General features: G+C 39.8%; 1 protein-coding gene across 17 annotated transcripts in view; it reads right to left on the reverse strand.

The window, feature by feature from the left end:
* PDE4D (phosphodiesterase 4D) overlaps positions 1-21,827 on the reverse strand; it is a 1,449,034-nt gene that overhangs the window by 355,278 nt on the left and 1,071,929 nt on the right. Inside the window, exon 1 of one of the 17 annotated variants that reach the window (XM_067730748.1) lies at positions 984-1,830. The exons of the other annotated variants lie outside the window; for them this stretch is intronic. Coding sequence (XP_067586849.1) covers positions 984-1,072 — 89 coding nt within the window. The 5' untranslated portion in view covers positions 1,073-1,830. Of the gene's footprint in view, positions 1-983; positions 1,831-21,827 lie in introns of those variants that run through there. 17 annotated transcript variants of the gene reach the window in all.

Consider the following 21,827-nt stretch of genomic DNA (forward strand, 5'->3'; position numbering starts at 1 on the left):
TGTGCGAGTAAATCAGAACACATTTTAATCCAAATTTAACACATACTTTTATAAAGGCTGGTAGTTTCTACATATGTTACATTTGGTCTAAAGAAGGAAGACCTATTCTTGAGATTTTGCAGACAACTTCACCTCCATTTGCTATTGGTGAAATAGCTTGCGGTGCTACAGACTAACCAATCAGAAACAAAAACTGTGTGAAGAATCAATCTTTTTTCTTGTAAATATATAAAACACTAGAGCAAAGAAGGAAATCAAGGATTTTTCTGTCTTCTGTTTTTCCTAGTTAGTTGATCAAAATAAGCTAACTTGGATGTAAAGCAAAGCTGTAACTGACAATTTATTGAGGTCATGAGGTCAACATTTTTCATATGATTTCTATAGAAATCTTTAGACATAACAGATTAATAACATATATACTTCAATTTCATAGTTTCTATTTCTCCTGGGCAACATTGAAACTCTGAACTACAACCTAGACCACAGAGATAGTTTCCACTTTTCCATGTGAATGTGACCTGAAACACTTATAAACAACACAGCAGTGTTTTGTTGTTGTTGCTTGTTTGCTTGCTGAATCAAACTAGAACCCTTTCCTTACTTTTAAAGGGTTAACTGAAGATTAGTATGACCAATTCTGGCTACATTAAGTCCATTTGGCTGGCTAACACACTTCTTTTCCAGATACCAGTCACAGGAATGCTTTTATAAGTTCACCATTTAACTCTCAAAATCAGCTTTTAGAGTTAGTCAATTTCCTTCTACTTCTGTGGGTTCCCAAATACCCCTGACTATGTTAAGGTTCACATCTTCTTAGCTCCTATTCTGTACACTACCAATTCATCCTGCCAATGTAATGTAGTATAGGAAACAGAAATTAAACAGATCAACACAGGGCAAAGACTTGTTTACAGGGGGCCTAAAGCTACAGAGGCTGATGAAAAAAGAAAACTCTTCCCAGCCACAAAAAGAAAGAGCAATACCTGTAGGACTTTGAGAAACGTAATCTTGATTTGACTCTTGTGGAGGGTCCTGGCACCGTGACTCCCCGAAGATCCCAAACAAAAGCCATGTGTAAAGAAGTTGGCAGGATCGCTGGCAAGTCAGAGTGGATGCAGGGCCCTGGGGCCGGATGGCCCCTGGAGGACCAGGAGGTACTTGTGGCCAAGGGAGGGCATTTCCTCTGTGTGGTGCTCTGTGTTGCCAGGGAGGTGGCGGGTGGCTGAAGCAGGACTGGAAGAGGTGGCTGGGACTTCCTGCTGCGTGACACTTGCCCTTTGCGACAGAGCTTGCTTCACTTCGACTTTATCTCGTTAATAACGTGAGAAACGCTCCCTTGCAAATTTGTTTTTAAATATAGCCCTGATTAAACAGCACAGTCACATGCCACTCCTGGAAAGCACAACATGCACTCTCTCTCTCACACACACACACACACACACACACACACACTGTGAAAGGCATGATTGAAGTGTGAAGTTTAAGAAAAAAAAGTAAACAGAGGGCCTTTTTTTAAAAAAAAAAAAGTAAATACATGCCCATGACTGGGAAATTCAACAGAGATTTACTAACTTTCACACAACTAGCCGGCAAATATCATTTTCCTTATTTCAACTTCTCTTAGAAACAGGGATGTACATAGTTATTAGCAAACCTCACACAAGGATTTAAATGGTCTCGATAGACCAGCGCCTCCTTGCAAGTCAGCTTGAGAAGAAAGCAGGCAGATCACTTTCAGCGCTTGGGGCAGCTTTTCCCTCAAGGAGATCCTGTGTCACCTTGGAAAGTGAGTTATAACGCGTGACTTTGACAACAGAGATCAATTTTCTTGTTCATTTTCTATTCCCTAGAAACATTTCTTAACTGTCTGATAAGTCTCTTAAAACAAACTTCTTTCAAATGAAATAAATGATGGAAGCCACATAGAGCCCTTCACATGTTGTAAGAGTCCAGCACATCTCAGCGAGGCATCTATTTCAAGAGTATGCTTCAGGAGTCAAAGGACCCCAGTGCTGTCATAGGTCCTCACCACCAAGTGCTATTTAATGTTAACAATGTGGCATAATTCCACCAGTCCCCGTCCAAACACTGCCCCGCCTGTGACCTCAACTATAAACCAAGGCAGAGCTCCACTTCTCTGGGATAAGATTAGAGAGGCGTGGAGTGCCCAGCAGTGATTTAACTCCCTCTGGACTGGACAAATATAACCAATAGTTGAGTTTGGTAAGCATCACCACGTCTGCCAAATTTTGAGACCCCCTGTAGCCAAACTATCTCTTCTTATATACCCAAGGGGTCCAAACTATTCCTGTAGTTTCTGTAAGAGCTCAAGTCAGTAAACATGACACATTTTCATGACAGCATCCAGCACACCAGGGGTTCCTGAGAACACTACAGGTTCCGTATCAGCCTCGGGAATGAGTAATAGAAAACGTTTTTACGGTTTCACCTCTGTGTTATCTGACAGATGGGCTAAAAGAGGGTGAGTGACAGCTGACTGAACAGCGGCGACCTTGGAGAAGACAGAAGTTCAAAACTAAACACAGTCTCTCCGAATCAACTAGCAATATTTTCATGCTTCACAAACTACACCCTTTTGTATGTGGATCCCCATTTCACAGGAGCAAGATTGGTGGTCACCTTCCTGGTATTCTTTGAAAGGACAGAGAAAATGTCCATACCTACCCCAGCCTGCCCTTCTGGTGTATGAAATTCCACCATTAGCACTTTATTCCCGTATTCTATTTAATTCCCATGTCAGGACGGCTCTTAGGAAGTGCAAACATTCCTGGAAGAGCTGACACAGAGCTGAACAAGTCGGGGTTGAATAGAATGGCTTCATCTGAGACTGAAGCCAGACAGTGGAAGAAAACTGGGAGTCTGGGTGAAGAGGGGGGATGTTTCTGAAAACTGGCAGAGTGGGAGGTGGATTGGCATGAAGGGAGGGAGGGGGGTGGACACAGAACAAGTAAGAGAATAGGAGGGAAGGTAGTGGCGAAGAGTTCCTTCATTCACCTTCCATGCAATACAAAGCTCTCATTTTATCCAGTGGCATTTCAAATTTTGCAGGACAAGTAGCATCACTGGTTTTTAAATACGAAAGCTGCAGTCCATATATACAACATTGGAAGCAGAAAAATATTGTTTGCATTGTTAGCCCAAACGCACTTGTCAAGGAAAGATGGACCCTGTCTTCCCAGCCAGGCTAAAGCCAGCAACACGCATTTTGACCGATGCTTGTCTTTGTTCATACCAATTTACATTTTGAAAAGAATGTTCTGTTAGTTGATATCTAATTGATGAAGTATAAGGGCATAATAATAATGCACAATGAAGGTATTATAGAATGTCTACCTTCTTCTAAAAGAAATTGAAGGAGATGCAGAGTTGTCTTTTTCATTATTGCCGAAACGTTTCTTCTTTTCCCTCTCTGCTTCTTGAAAGCAGATATCTAGAACAGTTAAGCAAGAGCAAAACAATGGAACTATAAATGTGAAATGATGAGCAGAAAAATGGAAACTTTGGTCCTTTTTCCTAATGTGAAATTAGATAAAGATACAAGAAGTATCTGCCAATGTTAATGTTCTTTTCTCCTTAAAAATAATTACTCACCACCTCCATCCCATTTCTTCTGTACAGTTAGGCATAATCCCCCTTAGGTGACCAGGTCTCAGCAAGGTCACGGAAATAAACTAGTTATTTCTGAGATTAATTATGAGCGAAGTTAAGCCTTGATTTCAAGTATAAACATTAATATTATTTTGAGGGACTGGCTAGTACTTCACAGACATGCGAATTTAGGCAATTGGAAACAATAAGAAAATTAAATAAGATGTTTGCTAGGAGGAACCTGTGCTGTCATTTGTATTTCAAACAGCTGGTTATAACTTTCACTTCACATGTACTAAAGGACAGAGAAGGAAATGAAGTAGAATCTTTTGAATGTTTTAATTTGTTATATTAGTAAGCATTTATTTCCCAGAAGTTGTTTTTGGAAAAGCATGATTGAATATCAGGGAGAGATGTTCCCTCAGTTTGTCCCTGAGACAAACTCTTCTTTTACAAGTTGGAAACTAAACTTATATGGCAGAGAAAACCACGTTCTGAAATCTAAACTTTGTGTTCCCCCAACTGTTATTCACATAATTCCTATCCTCTCCAAAATCGCAAGAAAATGTCTGCCTCCTGCCAATAACGTAGATCTTACGTTTTGCAGAGCTCTAAGTAAGACGTTTTTGCCTCTTGAACATTTCTGGGATTTTGGTTCCAAGATTCCAGATGTTAAAATGCAAGTTTGGGGTTTGATGTTTGACACAGAAATTCAGAATTTCCTTTATAGGAGATGGCTACTGTGAATAAAATCTGAAAAATCCCAAATTTAAAAGTAGGAGAATTTAAACATAAGCCACACAAGCATTTATTTACACACCAAGCCACTGTCTGATAGGCGGAAGGAGAAGTTTTGAGCTAAACTTCAGAGAAACAGACAGTTAGATTAATGGGCTTGTGTGATGTTGAAATACATTGCCTCAGGAAACCAGAGCAGGCAGAGATATGGGTGCAGGATAATGCAGTATTTTGAAATAGCTGCTGGTTGCAGACTCAAAGGCAGCAGAAGTTAATGTGGAAGCCAGCAATCGCATTTCGTTTTCATGTTACCAGCTACCTCTGATAAGCATTTCATAATAACAATTCGATTTTCAGGGTGATCCATTGCAAAAGAGTGTGCCGAAAGGAAATTTAACAAGTGGACTTGTGCACTTCTGAAACCTGATTCATTCCATGTAAGTAACTGTGGTTTAAACAAGCCCTCTTATTACATTAATACAGTATCATCATCAACTATCAATTATTACTCCAAATGGAAATGCTGCAAAATAACGCTGTTTTCTTGGAATTGCTTTCAAATAGCCATTCTAAATCTTATGTGTGTCTACTTGATTTAGAGGTGAATTATTCCATGTTCTGAAATGAAGAAAACTTCAGAAACTGTTTTTTATGAGCTGTAACCCAGCGGAGTGCTAACAGAATTGAAGGTACCCCATAGTCTTACGAGCATTAGGAAAGCATACTGTGCATATTAATCTGCTTCAAATGCATCCTTTATTCATATATATTCCAGGACACAAACAGGAATAAAATGTAATTAAAGAGCTAAAATTATTATTATTTTATTAGTAATTATTTTATTACAAAAATTTTAAAAGTTTTTTAAAATTGATGTATAGTTGATTTACAATGTCATGCTAGTTTCTGCTATATAGCAAAGTTTCTAAGTTATACATGTGTACTCATATGTATACATTCTTTTTTATATTCTTTTATCACAGGACACTGAATATAGTTCCCTGTGCTATACAGTAGGACCTTGTTGTTTATCCATTCTATACATAATAGTTTGCATCTGCTAACCTTAAACTCTTAATCCATCCCTCTCCCACCTCTCCTCCCCCTTGGCAACCACCAGTCTGTTCCCTTTGCCTGTGAGACTATTTCTGTTTTGTAGATAGGTTCATTTGTGTCATATTTTAGATTCCACATATAAGTGATATCATATATTTGTCTTAGTCTATCTGATTTCACTCAGGATGATAATCTCTAGGTCCATCCATGTTGCTGCAAATGGCATTATTTCATTCTGTTTTTATGGCTGAGTAGTATTCCATTGTATATATGTATCACATCTTCTTTATCCATTTATCTTTGGACATTCATGTTGTTTCCATGTCTTGGCTATTGTGAACAGTGATACTTTGAACACAGGGGTGCATGTATCTTTTTCAATTATAGTTTTGTCTGGATAAATGCCCAGGAGTGGAACTGCTGGATCTTATGGTAACTCTATTTTTAGTTTTTTGAGGAACCCCCATACTGTTTTCCACAGTGGGCTACACCAACTTACATTCCCACCAATAGTGCAGGAGGGTTCCCTTTCTCCTCACCCTCTCCAGCAATTGTTATTTGAAAAGAGCTAAAATTATGAAGACATAGAATAAAATAAATGAGGAGGCATGATTAAATATAAGAATAAAAGATAAAATAAAACTGGATTGTGAATCAAAATTCTTTGTTATACACTCAAGATTTCTATCTACATGTTTTAGGAATGTTTTAGCAATTTGGAAGATAATTAGGTCAAGCCCTTTCTATCAGTAAGGCACTGAGTTCTATTTAAACACTTGGGTAAATGAAGGTTGTAGGGAAAAAACAGGGAGGAAGAAATGAGAGGGAAGAGAAAGACGTTTTATGTTTCTTAAGTGTCTAGTAAGTGACTGACAAAGTCCTAGGAGATTTTTTTAAGTAGTCAACAGGAAATATTTCTAGAGTCAAATTCTTTAAAATTTGAAATTAGTATAGGCTAATCACTTGAAATAAAGAACTAAACATGATGTTTTAAAATGTGTGTAAAAGTCTTCTGGGGTCAGTAAGTGTCTAAATTTCTGTATGAGAAGATTTTAAAAGTCAGAACAATTTTATTTTCAATATTGTACTCATGATTGAAGACTGAAAAAAAAATCCTCCTTAGTTATTGACTGGTGAGTGAAAGGGTGGATACAGAACTTCCTCTTGAAAGCCACTTCCTCCAGGAAGCCTTCCCTGCTTTCTCAGACCAAGGGATGTCTCCACAGCACTCTGCACTTTAATCTTTGTCACTGTCAGCACATTTGCAATTACTTTTTCAATGTCTGGCTTCCCTGATAGACCTAAACATCATGAGGACATAAATTGTGCCTGCTTTCCTACTGCATCCTCTGTGCCTAGCAAAATAAACAAGTCACAATAATTCTGTTTAATGAATCAGTAAACCAATCATCTCAGGACTTCTTGAAAATAAGATGCATCACCTACATTATATTCTTTTATGTTCCTAAATAGGGGTAAAAAATTTCACCATGGGTAATTTAGGTGGGACTTACCTATTTTCTCTGTCCTTAGATGCACGTTCTGACAAAGTCACAACTGTAGCAATCAATCAATTAAAATAAAATAACAAAACCAGAAAAACCACTGTCATTGTTATGACCAAATGAATACAGGCCTGTCTCCAGAATTGTTTGTCTGATTTTTGATGAAACACCATTGGGCAAGTATTCAGGGTAGCCCCAGTAAGGGAGATTAGAGCCACAGTTATGCTATGAACTTGTCATATGACCTTGAGCACTGTTGCCTGACCTTGCTGAGTTCAGTGTCTTATCCAAAAGAGAACCATTGCAGAGTTTTTGAGATGAATGGAGTACTTTACATAAAAACATTTAGAGGGCTTCCCTGGTGGCGCAGTGGTTGAGAGTCTGCCTGCCAATGCAGGGGACACGGGTTCGTGACCCGGTCCGGGAGGATCCCACATGCCACAGAGCGGCTGGGCCCGTGAGCCATGGCCACTGAGCCTGTGCAACCGGAGCCTGTGCTCCGCAACAGGAGAGGCCACAGCGGTGAGAGGCCCGCGTACCGGAAAAAAAAAAAAAAGCATTTAGAAAATGTCACCCCAGATTTTAGGCACTGCTACTAATGTTGATAAGCTTTTTGGAGAACTAGAAAAACTATTATCCATACTGTTAGAAACATTTCTAGTTTTAAGAATTGTCCTCTAAAATGGTCACTTCATGAGCATGGTAATTCAGCATATCATTTAACCTGTTTCAGAAGGGTAACAGTCTTCAGTTTTGATTGTCCTTTTTTCCCCCATTTTTAATTTTTTATCCTAAGTGTGTAAGGACAGAATATCAAGCTGTTACGTTTAAAGGTTAATCTCACAGCAAAATTTTAATGTTTATTTGCAGATTGAAAACCCTCTACTGGTTCTGTTTAAAAAACTAAAAAAAAAAAAAAAAAATTAAGTGGTAAGGGATTCTACTAAAGTTAGCTGATGGAATTTTTCTCAATTCTTCAAAATCCTGGGCTTCACCTAAATATAGAAACATTACCATTTATTTATTTATTTATTTTTTGCGGTACGCGGGCCTCTCACTGTTGTGGCCTCTCCCGTTGCGGAGCACAGGCTCCGGACGCGCAGGCTCAGCGGCCATGGCTCACGGGCCCAGCTGCTCAGCTGCATGTGGGATCTTCCCGGCCCGGGGCACGAACCCGTGTCCCCTGCATCGGCAGACGGACTCTCAACCACCGCACCACCAGGGAAGCCCCATTACATTTTTTGAAAACTTATGGGATCCTGAAAACAAGGTGTTTAATTGGAAAAGCATCTGCAGCGCAGCACTGATTCCAACTCATGCTGCTCTCCTTGTTGACCACACACCAAATAAGGGCAGAAATGGCCTCTTTGAGTTTTTAGAATTATGTTAACAAACAAGAAAAGCAGTGATGGACTTACCAGGCTGAGAAACAAAACTACTCCCTCGGGAGAAAGCAAAAAGTCCCCAAATACCATGAATCTCTAAATAACAACAATCTCATGCTTTCAACTTTGGCGATAGGAAGTTTTTCCATGACAGTGTTCAATATCTCGCTAAATCTGGATATCCGTTTATTGGAGCCAATATTCATAAACTTTCCCATTCCTGGGCACTTATTGACCTGACACCCCCAGGACGCCTTCCTCACCCTGCCACTCCCCGTGCACTGACTGATTCTGTGAAGTAAACATCATCATAAGGTCAGGGTATTTTTTTAATTCCTTATTTTACTATGACAATATCAACTACTTATTTGGTATTTACAGTGTGATAAGGATAACTTATATTATCCTCACAACAATATACCGATAAAAGCTTACCTTATATTTATTCTGTTTTCTAGCTAAGGAAATGGAGGCTTAAAAAGTTAGTCATTTGCCCCTATGCTCACACAGCCAATGAGTGGCAAAGCTGAGGTTAAAATTGAGGCCTCAACAGTTATAAAACCTAGGTTGTTAACCAGTATATGCCTAGACAATAAGTGAGCTGAGGAATGAATGAGGGAGAGTGGGTGTGGGTCTAAATCGGTGCGAAGTGGCTAAGGATACGAAAGAAAAATGGTCCCTCTTTGTAGAGGATTGTGACTGAGAAAACATCTTACCTCATAAAAACATCTCTGTGACCTAATGGTGGTCAGCATTTCCTCAATAAAATGTATCAATATTGCTCACAACATTAAAACTGACTAACTGTCCCTTGGCATTTTTCTTTTACAGATAAAGGGGGCACAAAAAAGAATGCTGTAAATAGGGCACTCAGTTCTGGAATATTCCAGAATGAGTTGAATTACAGATGGCAAAAACACAAACTTGATGAGCCATGTAAAACTTGTTTCAGAAAAAAATGTAGAATATGGTTCTTGCCATATCAAAAAGAGATTTTTTTCCAAAATAGTATTATGAAAATTTTCAAAATTTTAGAAAAGTTGAAAGAATTCTACAGTGAATTCTTACCTAAGCTGTGCAGCCACAACTTAGGTTCTGCCTGTAACATTTAAGAGCTTGCTTCTTAACAGGTGGTTATTATATTGGACTTGAGCAACGAGAACTATACTGTTATAGTGAGATTCATCTGAACAATATGCATGGCTTGTACATGATGCTGACCTACATTTAAGTCTCTATGCCCTATGACCTACATTTAAGTCTCCCAGTTCATACTGAGTCTATTGTAAAGTGTGGACTTTGTATAGGCAAAGACGATGTATTTGTTAAATGTAATGTAAATACCATAGTGTATTTGAATTCCTAAATCTTACTAACAAAAGCAAATTAATGACTACACAGTAAATGTTAAAGATCTGCTAAAGATTATGAATTATCGAAATCAATATCCATTTAGGTGATAAAAGCTGTCAATCATGAGCTCTTATTCCACATTAGTCCTATGTAATACGTTTTCTGGATTGTTTCATACAGGGTAATTCTCAGTAAATTATGACTTCAGTCAGGTGACTAGAAATGGGATGACTGGGCATATTACACAGTTTCTGATATTGTACAAAATACCCTATAAAATCTATGAATCAGGAGCTGTTTCAAAAAATGGGAACTTTGGTTTTTCTCTGGGTTTTATTTTGTGTTTCCTTTTGTTATATTTTTAATATATTTTTTATATTTTTATATTTCATATTTTAATATATTTTGTTATATTTTTATATATTTTAACATATCAGTGTTAGGCCTAGTGTGTTATGGATAAGAGACTCTGTTTTGTTAAAAAAAAAATCCCAATATCACTGAAACAATTTTTAACCTATTTCCTATTTCTTTTTTTGTTTTTTTAACATCTTTATTGGGGTATAATTGCTTTACAATTGTGTGTTAGTTTCTACTTTATAACAAAGTGAATCTGCTATACATATATCCCCATATCTCCTCCTTGTTACGTCTCCCTCCCACCCTCCCTATCCCACCTCTCTAGGTGGTCACAAAGCACTGAGCTGATCTCCCTGTGCTATGTGGCTGCTTCCCACTAGCTATCCCTTTTTTTTTTTTTTTTTTTTTTTTGCGGTACGCGGGCCTCTCCCGTTGCGGAGCGCAGGCTCAGCGGCCATGGCTCACGGGCCCAGCCGCTCTGCGGCATGTGGGATCTTCCCGGACCAGGGCACGAACCCGTGTCCCCTGCATCGGCAGGCGGACTCTCAACCACTGCGCCACCAGGGAAGCCCTAGTTATCCATTTTACATTTGGTAGTGTATACATGTCCATGCCACTCTCTCACTTCATCCCAGCTTACCCTTCACCCTCCCTCGGTCCTCAAGTCCATTCTCTAAGTCTGCGTCTTTATTCCTGTCCTAACCCTAGGCTCTTCAGAACCACTTTTTTTTTTTTTTTTTTTTAAGATTCCATATATATGTGTTAGCATACGGTATTTGTTTTTCTCTTTCTGACTTCACTCTGTTAGACAGACTCTAGGTCCATCACCTCACTACAAATGCTCAATTTCATTTCTCTTTATGGCTGAGTAATATTCCATTGTATACATGTGCCACATCTTCTTTATCCATTCATCTGTTGATGGACACTTACGTTGCTTCCATATCCTGGCTATAGAGCTGCAATGAACATTGTGGTACATGACTCTTTTTGAATTATGGTTTTCTCAGGGTATATGCCCAGTAGTGGGATTGCTGGGTGATACAGTAGTTCTATTTTTACTTTTTTAAAGGACCTCCATCCTCTTCTCCATAGTGGCTGTATCAATTTACATTCCCACCAAAAGTGCAAGACAGTTCCATTCTCTCCACACCCTCTCCAGCACTTATTGTTTTTAGATTTTTTGATGATGGCCATTCTGACCAGTGTGAGGTGATACCTCACTGTACTTTTGATTTGCATTTCTCTAATGATTAGTGATGTTGAGCATCCTTTCATGTGTTTGTTGGCAATCTGTATATCTTCCTTGGAGAAATGTCTGTTTAGGTCTTCTGTCCAGTATTGGATTGGGTTGTTTGTTTGTTTGTTTGTTTCTGATATTGAGCTGCATGAGCTGCTTGTAAGTTTTGGAGATTAATCCTTTGTCAGTTGCTTCATTTGAAAATATCTTCTCCCATCCTGAGGGTTGCCTTTTCATTGTGTTTATGTTTTCCTTTGCTGTGCAAAAGCTTTTAAGTTTCATTAGGTCCCATCTGTTTATTTTTATTTCCATTTCTCTAGGAGGTGAGTCAAAAAGGATCTTGCTGTGATTTATGTCACAGAGTGTTGTGCCTATGTTTTCCTCTAAGAGTTTTATAGTGTCTGGCCTTACGTTTAGGTCTTTAATACATTTTGAGTTTATTTTTGTGTATGGTATCAGGGAGTGCTCTAATTTCATTCTTTTACATGTAGCTGTCCAGTTTTCCCAGCAACACTTATTGAAGAGGCTGTCTTTTCTGCATTGTATATCCTTGCCTCCTTTGTCATAGGTTAGTTGACCATAGGTGCATGGGTTTATCTCTGGGCTTCCTATCCTGTTCCACTGATGTATATTTCTGTTTTTGTGCCAGTACCATACTGTCTTGATTACTGTAGCTTTGTAGTATAGTCTGAAGTCTGGGAGTCTGATTCATCCAGGTCCGTTTTTCTTTCTCAAGATTGCTTTGGCTATTCAGGGTCTTTTGTGATTCCATATAAATTGTGAAATTTTTTCATCTAGTTCTGTGAAAAATGCCATTGGTAGTTTGATAGGGATTGCACTGAATCTGTAGATTGCTTTGGGTACTATAGCCATTTTCACAATGTTGATTTTTCCATTCCAAGAACATGGTATATCTCTCCACCTATTTGTATCATCTTTAATTTACTGCATCAGTGTCTTACAGTTTTCTGCATACAGGACTTTTGTCTCCTTAGGTAGGTTTATTCCTAGGTATTTTTTTCTTTTTGTTGCAATGGTAAATGGGAGTGTTTCCTTAATTTCTCTTTCAGATTTTTCATCATTACTGTATAGGAATGCAAGAGTTTTCTGTGCATTAATTTTGTATCCTGCTACTTTACCAAATTCATTGATTAGCTCTAGTAGTTTTCTGGTAGCATCTTTAGGATTCTCTTTGTATAGTATCATGTCATCTGCAAACAGTGACAGCTTGACTTCTTCTTTTCTGATTTGGATTCCTTTTATTTCTTTTTCTTCTCTGATTGCTGTGGCTAAAACTTCCAAAACCATGTTGAATAAGAGTGGTGAGAATGGACAACCTTGTCTTATTCCTGATCTTAGAGGAAATGGTTTCAGTTTTTCACCATTGAGAATGATGTTGGCTGTGGGTTTGTCATAAATGGCCTTTATTAGGTTGAGTAGGTTCCTTCTATGCCTACTCCCTGGAGGGTTTTTAACATAACTGGGTGTTGAATTTTGTTGAAAGCTTTTTCTGCATCTATTGAGATGATCATATGGTTTTTATTCTTCAGTTTGTTAATATGGTTTATCACATTGATTGATTTGCATATATTGAAGAATCCTTGCATTCCTGGGATAAACCCCACTTGATCATGGTATATGATCCTTTTAATGTGCTGTTGGATTCTGTTTGCTAGTATTTTGTTGAGGATTTTTGCATCTATGTTTATCAGTGATATTGGCCTGTTGTTCTCTTTCTTTGTGACATCTTTGTCTGGTTTTGATATTAGGGTGATGGTGGCCTCATAGAATGAGTTTGGGACTGTTTCTCCTTCTGTGATATTTTGGAAGAGTTTGAGAAGGATAGGTGTTAGCTCTTCTCTAAATGTTTGATTGAATTTGCCTGTGAAACCATCTGGTCCTGGGCTTTTGTTTGCTGGAAGATTTTTAATCACAGTTTCAATTACAGTGCTTGTGACTGATCTGTTTATATTTTCTATTTTTTCCTGTTTCAGTCTCAGGAATTTGTGCTTTTCTAAGAATTTGTCCATTTCTTCCAGGTTTTCCATTTTATTGGCATACAGTTGCTTGTAGTAATCTCTCATGATCCTTTGTATTTCTGCAATGTCAGGTGTTACTTTTCTTTTTCATTTCTAATTCTATTGATTTGAGTCTTCTCCCTCTTTTTATTGATGAGTCTGGCTAATGGTTTATCAACTTTGTTTATCTTCTCAAAGGACCAGCTTTTAGTTTTATTGATCTTTGCAATTGTTTCATTCATTTCTTTTTCATTTATTTTTGATCTGATCTTTATGATTACTTTCCTTCTGCTAACTTTGGGGTTTTTTTGTTCTACTTTCTCTAATTGCTTTAGGTGTAAGGTTAGGTTGTGCATTTGAGATGTTTCTTGTTTCTTGAGGTAGGATAGTATTGCTATAAACTTTCCTCTTAGAACTGCTTTTGCTGCATCCCATAGGTTTTGGGTCATTGTGTTTACATTGTCATTTGTTTCTAGGTATTTTTTGATTTCCTCTTTGATTTCTTCAGTGATTTCTTGGTTATTTAGTAGTGTATTATTTAGCCTCCATTTTTTTTTTTTTTTTTTTGCGGTACACGGGCCTCTCACTGTTGTGATCTCTCCTGTTGCGGAGCACAGGCTCCAGACGCACAGGCTCAGCGGCCATGGCTCACAGGCTCAGCTGTTCTGCGGCATGTGGATCTTCCCGGACCGGGGCACGAACTCGTGTCCCTTGCTTCGGTAGGCAGACTCTCAACCCCTGTGCCACCAGGGAAGCCCTGTTTGTATTTTTTAGAGAATTTTTCCTGTAATTGATATCTAGTCTCATAGGGTCATGGTTGGAAAAGATACTTGATACGATTTCAATTTTCTTAAATTTACTAAGCCTTGATTTGTCACCCAAGATATGAACTATCCTGGAGAATGTTCCATGAGCACTTGAGAAGAAAGTGTATTCTGTTGTTTTTGGATGGAATGTCCTATAAACATCAATTAATTCTATCTTGTTTAATGTATCATTTAAAGCTTGTGTTTCCTTATTTATTTTCATTTTGGATGATCTGTCCATTGGTGAAAGTGGGGTGTTAAAGTCCCCTACTATGACTGTGTTACTGTCAATTTCCCCTTTTATGGTTGTTAGCATTTGCCTTATGCATTGAGGTGCTCCTATTTTGGGTGCATAAATATTTACAATTGTTTTATCTTCTTCTTGGACTGATCCCTTGATCTGTACGTAGTGTCCTTCTTTGTCTCTTGTAATAGTCTTTATTTTAAAGTCTATTTTGTCTGATATGAGAATTGCTAGTCCAGCTTTCTTTTGATTTCCATTTCCATGGAATATCTATCTCCATCCCTCACTTTCAGTCTGTATGTGTCCCTAGGTCTGAAGTGGGTCTCTTGTAGACAGCATATATAAGGGTCTTGTTTTTGTATCCATTTAGCCAGTCTGTGTCTTTTGGTTGGAGCACTTAATCCATTTACATTTAAGGTAGTTATCGATATGTATGTTCCTATTACCATTTTCTTAACTGTTTTGGGTTTGGTATTGTAGGTCCTTTCCTTCTCTTGTGTTTCCTGCCTAGAGAAGTTCCTTTAGCATTTGTTGTAAAGCTGGTTAGCCTTTGCTTTTTTGTAAAGGTTTTAATTTCTCAGTTGAATCTGAATGAGATCCTTGCTAGGTAGAGTAATCTTGGTTGTAGGTGTTTCCCTTTAATCACTTTAAATATGTCTTGCCACTCCCTTCAGGCTTGCAGAGTTTCTGCTGAAAGATCAGCTGTTAACCTTATGGGGATTCCCTTGTATGCTATTTGTTGTTTTCTCCTTGTTGCTTTTAATATTTTTTCTTTGTATTTAATTTTCGATAATTCAATTAATATGTGTCTTGGCGTGTTTCTCCTTGGATTTATCCTGTATGGAACTCTCTGCACTTCCTGGGCTTGATTGACTATTTCCTTTCCCATATTAGGGAAGTTTTCAAGTATAATATCTTCAAATATTTTCTCAGTCCCTTTCTTTTACTCTTCCTCTTCTGGGACTCCTATAATTTGAATGTTGGTGTGTTTAATGTTGTCCCAGAGGTCTCTGAGACTGTCCTCAATTCTTTTCTTTCTGTTTTCTTCACTCTGCTCTTTGGTAGTTATTTCCAGTATTTTATCTTCCAGGTTACTTGTCCATTCTTCTGCCTCAGTTATTCTGCTATTGATTCCTTCTAGAGAATTTTTAATTTCATTTATTGTATTGTTCATCACTGTATGTTTGCTCTTTAGTTCTTCTAGGTCCTTGTTAAACACTTCTTGTATTTTCTCCATTCTATTTCCAAGATTTTGGATCATCTTCACTATCATTACTCTGAATTCTTTTTCAGGTAGACTGCCTATTTCCTCTTCATTTGTTTGGTCTGATGGGTTTTTACCTTGCTCCTTCATCTGCTGTGTGTTTCTCTGTCTTCTCATTTTGCTTTACTTTCTGTGTTTGGGGTCTCCTTTTTGCAGGCTGCAGGTTCGTAGTTCCCATTGTGTTTGGTGTCTGCCCCCACTAGCTAAGGTTGGTTCAGTGGGTTGTGTAAGCTTCCTGGTAGAGGGGACTGGTGCCTGTTTTCTGGTGGATGAGGCTGGATCTTGTCTTTCTGGTGGGCAAGACCTCCTCCGGTGGTGTGTTTTGGGGTGTCTGAGACATTATTATGATTTTAGGCAGCCTCTCTGCTAATGGGTGGGGTTGAGTTACTGTCTTGCTAGTTGTTTGGCATAGGGTGTCCAGCACTGTAGCTTGCTGGTTGTTGAGTGGAGCTGGTTCTTAGCATTCAGATGGAGATCTCTGGGAGAGCTTTCACCGTTTGATATTACATGGAGCTGGGAGGTCTCTGGTGGACCAATGTCCTGAACTTGGCTCTACCACCTCAGAGCCATAGGCCTGACACCTGGACAGAGCACTAAGTCCCTGTCAGCTACACAGCTGAGAAGAAAAGTGAGAAAAAAGAAAGAAAGAAAAAATAAAATAAAATAAAATAACTAAAATATAAAGAAATTATTAAAAATTAAAAAATGTTAAGTAATAAAAAAAGAAAAAGGAAAGAAAAAAGAGAGCAACCAAACCAAAAAACAAATCCACCAAAGATAGCAAGCGCTAAAAACTATACTAAAAAATAAAAATAAAAAATGGACAGAACCCTAGGACAAATGGTAAAAGCAAAGCTATGCAGACAGAATCAGACAAAGAAGCATACACATACACACTCACAAAAAGAGAAAAAGGAAAAAAAATATATAGCTATATAGAAAAAGAAAAAAAAAAAAAGGAAAAGAGCAACCAAATCAATAAACAAATCTACCAATGATAATAAACTCTAAATACTAAACTAAGATAAACATAAAACCAGAAAAAAATTAGATGCAGAAAGCAAACCCCAAGTCTACAGTTGCTCCCAAAGTCCAGTGCCTTAATTTGGGATGACTCGTTGTCTATTGCACAGATGCAGGGTACATTAAGTTGATTGTGGAGATTTAATCCGCTGCTCCTGAGGCTGCTGGGAGAGATTTCCCTTTCTCTTCTTTGTTTGCACAGATCCTGGGGTTCAGCTTTGCATTGGCCCCACCTCTGCATTTAGGTCGCCTGAGGACGTCTGTTCTTCGCTTAGACAGGATGGGGTTAAAGGAGCAGCTGATTAGGGGGCTCTGGCTCACTCAGGCCAGGGGGAGGGAGGGGTACAGAGTGTGCGGGGAGCCTGCGGCAGCAGAGGCCAGCATGATGTTGCAACAGCATGAGGTGCGCCATGTGTTCTCCCTGTGAAGTTGTCCCTGGATCACAGGACCCTGGCCGTGGCAGGCTGCACAGGCTCCCAGGAGGGGAGCTGTGGATAGTGAGCTGTGCTTGCACACAGGCTCTAGGTGGCTGCAGCAGCAGCCTTAGCGTCTCAGGCCGTCTCGGGTTCATGCTGATAGCCACGGCTCACGCCGTCTTTGGAACTCATTTAGGCGGTGCTCTGAATCCCCTCTCCTCGCGCACCCTGAAACAATGGTCTCTTGCCTCTTCGGCAAGTCCAGACTTTTCCCCAGACGCCCTCCCAGCTAGCTGTGGCGCACTAACCCCCTGCAGGCTGTGTTCACGCCGCCAACCCCAGTCCTCTCCCGGTGCTCCGACCGAAGCCGGAGCCTCAGCTCGTAGCCCTGCCCACCCTGGAGGGTGAGCAGACAAGCCTCTCGGGCTGGTGAGTGCTGGTCAGCACCGATCCTCTGTGCGGGAATTTCTCCGCTTTGCCCTCCGCACCCCTGTTGCAGCACTCTCCTCTGTGGCTCTGAAGCTTACCTCCACTCCGCCACCCACCCATCTCTGCCCGCGAAGGGGCTTCCTAGTGTGTGGAAACCTTTCCTCCTTCACAGCTCCCTCCCACTGGTGCAGGTCTCATCCCTATTCTTTTGTCTCTCTTTTTTCTTTTGCCCTACCCAGGTATGTGGGGAGTTTCTTGCCTTTTGGGAGGTCTGAGGTCTTCTGCCAGCGTTCAGTAGGTGTTCTGTAGGAGTTGTTCCACATGTAGATGTATTTCTGATGTATTTGTGGGGAGGAAGGTGATCTCCATGCCTTACTCCTCCACCATCTTAAATGTCCCCTCCTCACCTACTATTTCTGATGTGCTTAGGGAGAAAGCTTGCTACCGTCTCAGCAATTTGAGATGCAGGTCAAGGTCAAATGACATCATAAGAGTGACAGAGGAAACCTAATTTTAGTCTCCATGAAACTAAAGAACTCATACAAATAATTACTAAACACTCTCAGCCCATGTTTGGAGTTGGGTACTTGAATCCAATCAAGGAGTAAGTACTGCAGAGTCATCTCAGAAGCCTTGGCTCTCAGGTGCTCCAAGGACTGTGGAGCATCTCAGATTCAGAGGAATGTCTCTTCAGGTACATTGAAGGATGTGTATTTGCAACTCTAGTAGTAACTTATCATAGCAGGTCAGTGAAAATGGCAAATATAGCAAAAAAAAGCATAGAGTGGCATTTTCAAGATGTTAACGTTAATACCTTGTTAAAAAGTGCATCGTAAGGTGTATAAACACACACACATATTTATATAAAATACCCACACACACAATGGAATATTATTCAGCTGTGAGAAAGAAGGAAATTCTGCCATTGGTGACAACATAGATGGGCCCTGAGAATATTCTGCTAAGTGAAATAAGTCAGACAGAGAACGGCAAATACTGTATGATATCACTCACATGTGGAATCCAAAAAAGTTGAACTCATTGAAAACAACAGTAAAATGGTGGTTACCAGAAGTTGGGGCAGTGGGGGCTTGGGGAACAGGAAGGATTTTGTTTAAGGGTACAAATTTGCAAGAGATCTAATGCACAGTATAGTGATTATAGACACCAGTATTGTATTATAAACATTGAACTTGCTAAGAGACTAGATCTTAACTATTCCCACCACAAAAAAGAAATAATAATTATGTGACATGATAGAGGTGCATTATAAATTACTAAGTAGAATCTAGTTACTCGTGAAAAGCATTTACCAATTAAATCTAATTAATAAAAATATACACCAAAATATTGACAGTGCTATCTCTGGGTATTAGGATCATAGGCCTTTTTAAATGTTCTTTTCTGTAATGTTCAAATTTTCTACCGTGCATAGGGATTATTTCTATAATTAGGTAAAACTAAATATTTGCTACTAAAAACCTTGAATAACCCAATTTCCTTTTACCACTAGGAGTGTTAGGTTTTTAGTTTGATTAAATTTCAACCAAAGGTCATGAACAAAAACTTTTGAATCCATGTTAAATTAAACACGTCTCATAATTTACACATTGCTGAGATGTTAAAGGGTCAGAGAGAGAAGTGCAGGGAAGCCAGAAAGCATACACATCGTTTAACGCCTGGGAAGATCTGATGTAAAATCAAATTGGAGGCAGCGTGATACCATCTGTAGACATTTAAGTAGAGAAGACAGAGCAGTCTGTCTCCTCGAGATAAACAAACCATGGCCAGAAAATAAGCAAAAAGAGAGACCAAGCTCTTTGTAGATTTAGAGACCCACTTCACTTCAGTCTGCGAGGAAATTCTATGAAAAGAGCTAGATGTATGCACAGCTCCCCCTTGTTAAGAGAGGTTTTCAGGACTGTACCTTCGCCCCAAGAAAGAGCCCAGAGCTTCAACTAGACCCACAGGGCATTTGCTTAGTCTTCATCATCTGGGAACTGACTTACGGACCTTACGGAGGACGCATACGTGGGTATGGGCAATTCCAAGACTTGGTAAGCTACTTCTCTGTTATTAAATGTGTACATAAATATTCCACATGGTTGTGTTTCTTAATGTTTAATGTTTTAAAAAGAACTTTCCCAGTATAGGAAATCAGCATCCCTGTTTGCCCCCATTACTTCAGAAACTTGCTCTCTTGCTCTGATGAATACTGTCTCTCCATTTGACAAAAGGCAAATGAATATTGAAAATTGGACAATATATTAAAAATCAGATATTGTCCATTCATCTTAAAAACAGAGAACCACGTAATTATAAAATGTTAGCATGGTTATGAGGGCCATTTGGAAATGTATTAGTCACCTGAAACTTTACATGATAACGACTGATAAAAAAAAATATTACCAGGCTTCCCTGGTGGTGCAGTGGTTGAGAGTCTGCCTGCCGATGCAGGGGACACGGGTTTGTGCCCCGGTCTGGGAAGATCCCACATGCGGAGGAGCGGCTGGGCCCGTGAGCCATGGCCGCTGAGCCTGCGCGTCCGGAGCCTGTGCTCCGCAACGGGAGAGGCCACAACAGTGAGAGGTCCGCATACCACAAAAAAAAAAAAAAAAAATACCATTTTAGTGAGAACTAGGAACATTTTTCTATGCTTGAATTAGCTCTTTAATTAGAAGAAAAATCTTATTCATGTCAATGCTTCCACTGGTTTACAATGATCTGGATAACTGCTCAGCAGAAAACATTAAATTCTGGATGCTTCCTGCAAAGGTGAAATTGAAATTACTCTGGAATGTGATACAATGTATGGCAAGGAGAACTGTGTTTTATCTGATCTTCTCATTCAAAACAAGAGAAACTGATTTGTTTTCACATTCAGTTGAACAATTGATTGCAAGTAAGAACGGTCTTTGCTTTGCCTGCGACTGGCTATCCTACCTAGTTAATGAGGATCTCCTTCATCGCTACTCACTTTCCTCCTCAAACTGGCACAAAAAACATGCTCCTGAGCCAGGCAACAGAAATAGTATGGCTGAGCATAAACTAGTAGGAAAAAGTAAAGACGACACCAAAGGGTGGCTTGGCATGGCCTTCTATAATCTCCAGTTTCTTCAAAACCACCCCAACAAACATAGAAGAAAAGTCAAAACAATGGCCTTCCTATGTAAATGCAGATTTAAGACAAGTTCCCAAGATCCCCTTCTTTCCAATCAAATTGTCATCACTCCTCAGGCTACTACTCTCTAGATATTCTGCTGTGGCCTCTGCGGAAAGCTCAGATTGTTCATTAGTGAGCACCATTGTATTCACCCGGAGAAATGACCATGCGGCAGAGAAGAAAGGAACAAACATGTATACGAACCAACCCGTATTTACACCTTGTGCTTTCACATAGGGTTGTTAAAGACTAACATCTCCCAGCTATACTCCACCCCTGACATTTCCCCTCTTTTCAAAAGAGCGTATTTTCCTCCTTCTTGAATATTGACATTTGGATGTATAATAGTCTTAGGTTGAATTGCTTCCAGGCAGATGCTGCAAAATCTTGGTGTGGGTACTTTATTTGGAGAGGAAGCAGGGAGGTGACTGTAGGAAGTTAGGGGTTGGGGAAGTAGGGAAGGGAGAGACGAGAATCAGTGGAGTGTGCATTAATGCGCAGGTGACCACTGCGAGCACATGGAACTCAAGCTTCTTGGGGACCCCTCTGAGTGGCCGTACACACACGTCTAGGACTCATCCCACTGAGGCATGTGAAACGTGGGGCATGGAAGCATACTCTGGTCTTTCAATGTCTGAGGATTGCCCTCTGGGCAGCCCACACCCAGTCTAGCAAGCTCCTTTGAACAGAGAAAGTACCCAGCTGCCCAAATGAGAAGTCTACTGAGCACACAGGATCTGCCCGCCACAGGGGCAGGGGGCATCTGGGGTAAGTCTAGGGGAAATGGGGCGGGGCCCGAAACCTCCGCCACAAATAGGCCGCTCAGACTTAAGGTGCCACGCTGAATTTTAGGTTCATGTTCCAGCACCCTACCACTAAATCTACGTTTCTCTCGTCTTTCCTCAACTCAGCAAATGAAAACACAAGTTTTTAATATTTTCAGACCCAAAGCCTTGAATCATCTTGACTCATTTCTGTTTCTCTTTTTCTCGTGTGAAAATCCATCATCACATACTGTCAGCTCTGTTTTCAAATTGGAGCCAGAATCTGGTCACTCTTCACCACTTCCACTGTCACCACCCTGGTCCAGGTCACCATTGTTTCTTGCCCAGACTACTGAAGTGGCTTCGTAACCATTTTTACTGTTTCCGGCCTCATTCCAAGTCTATTCTTCTCGGAATACTCAGAGTGATCCTTTGCACATGTACGTCCCTTCTG

Source organism: Pseudorca crassidens, chromosome 3 (assembly GCF_039906515.1).
Source record: "Pseudorca crassidens isolate mPseCra1 chromosome 3, mPseCra1.hap1, whole genome shotgun sequence".
In the NCBI taxonomy this organism is placed as follows: Eukaryota; Metazoa; Chordata; class Mammalia; order Artiodactyla; family Delphinidae; genus Pseudorca; species Pseudorca crassidens.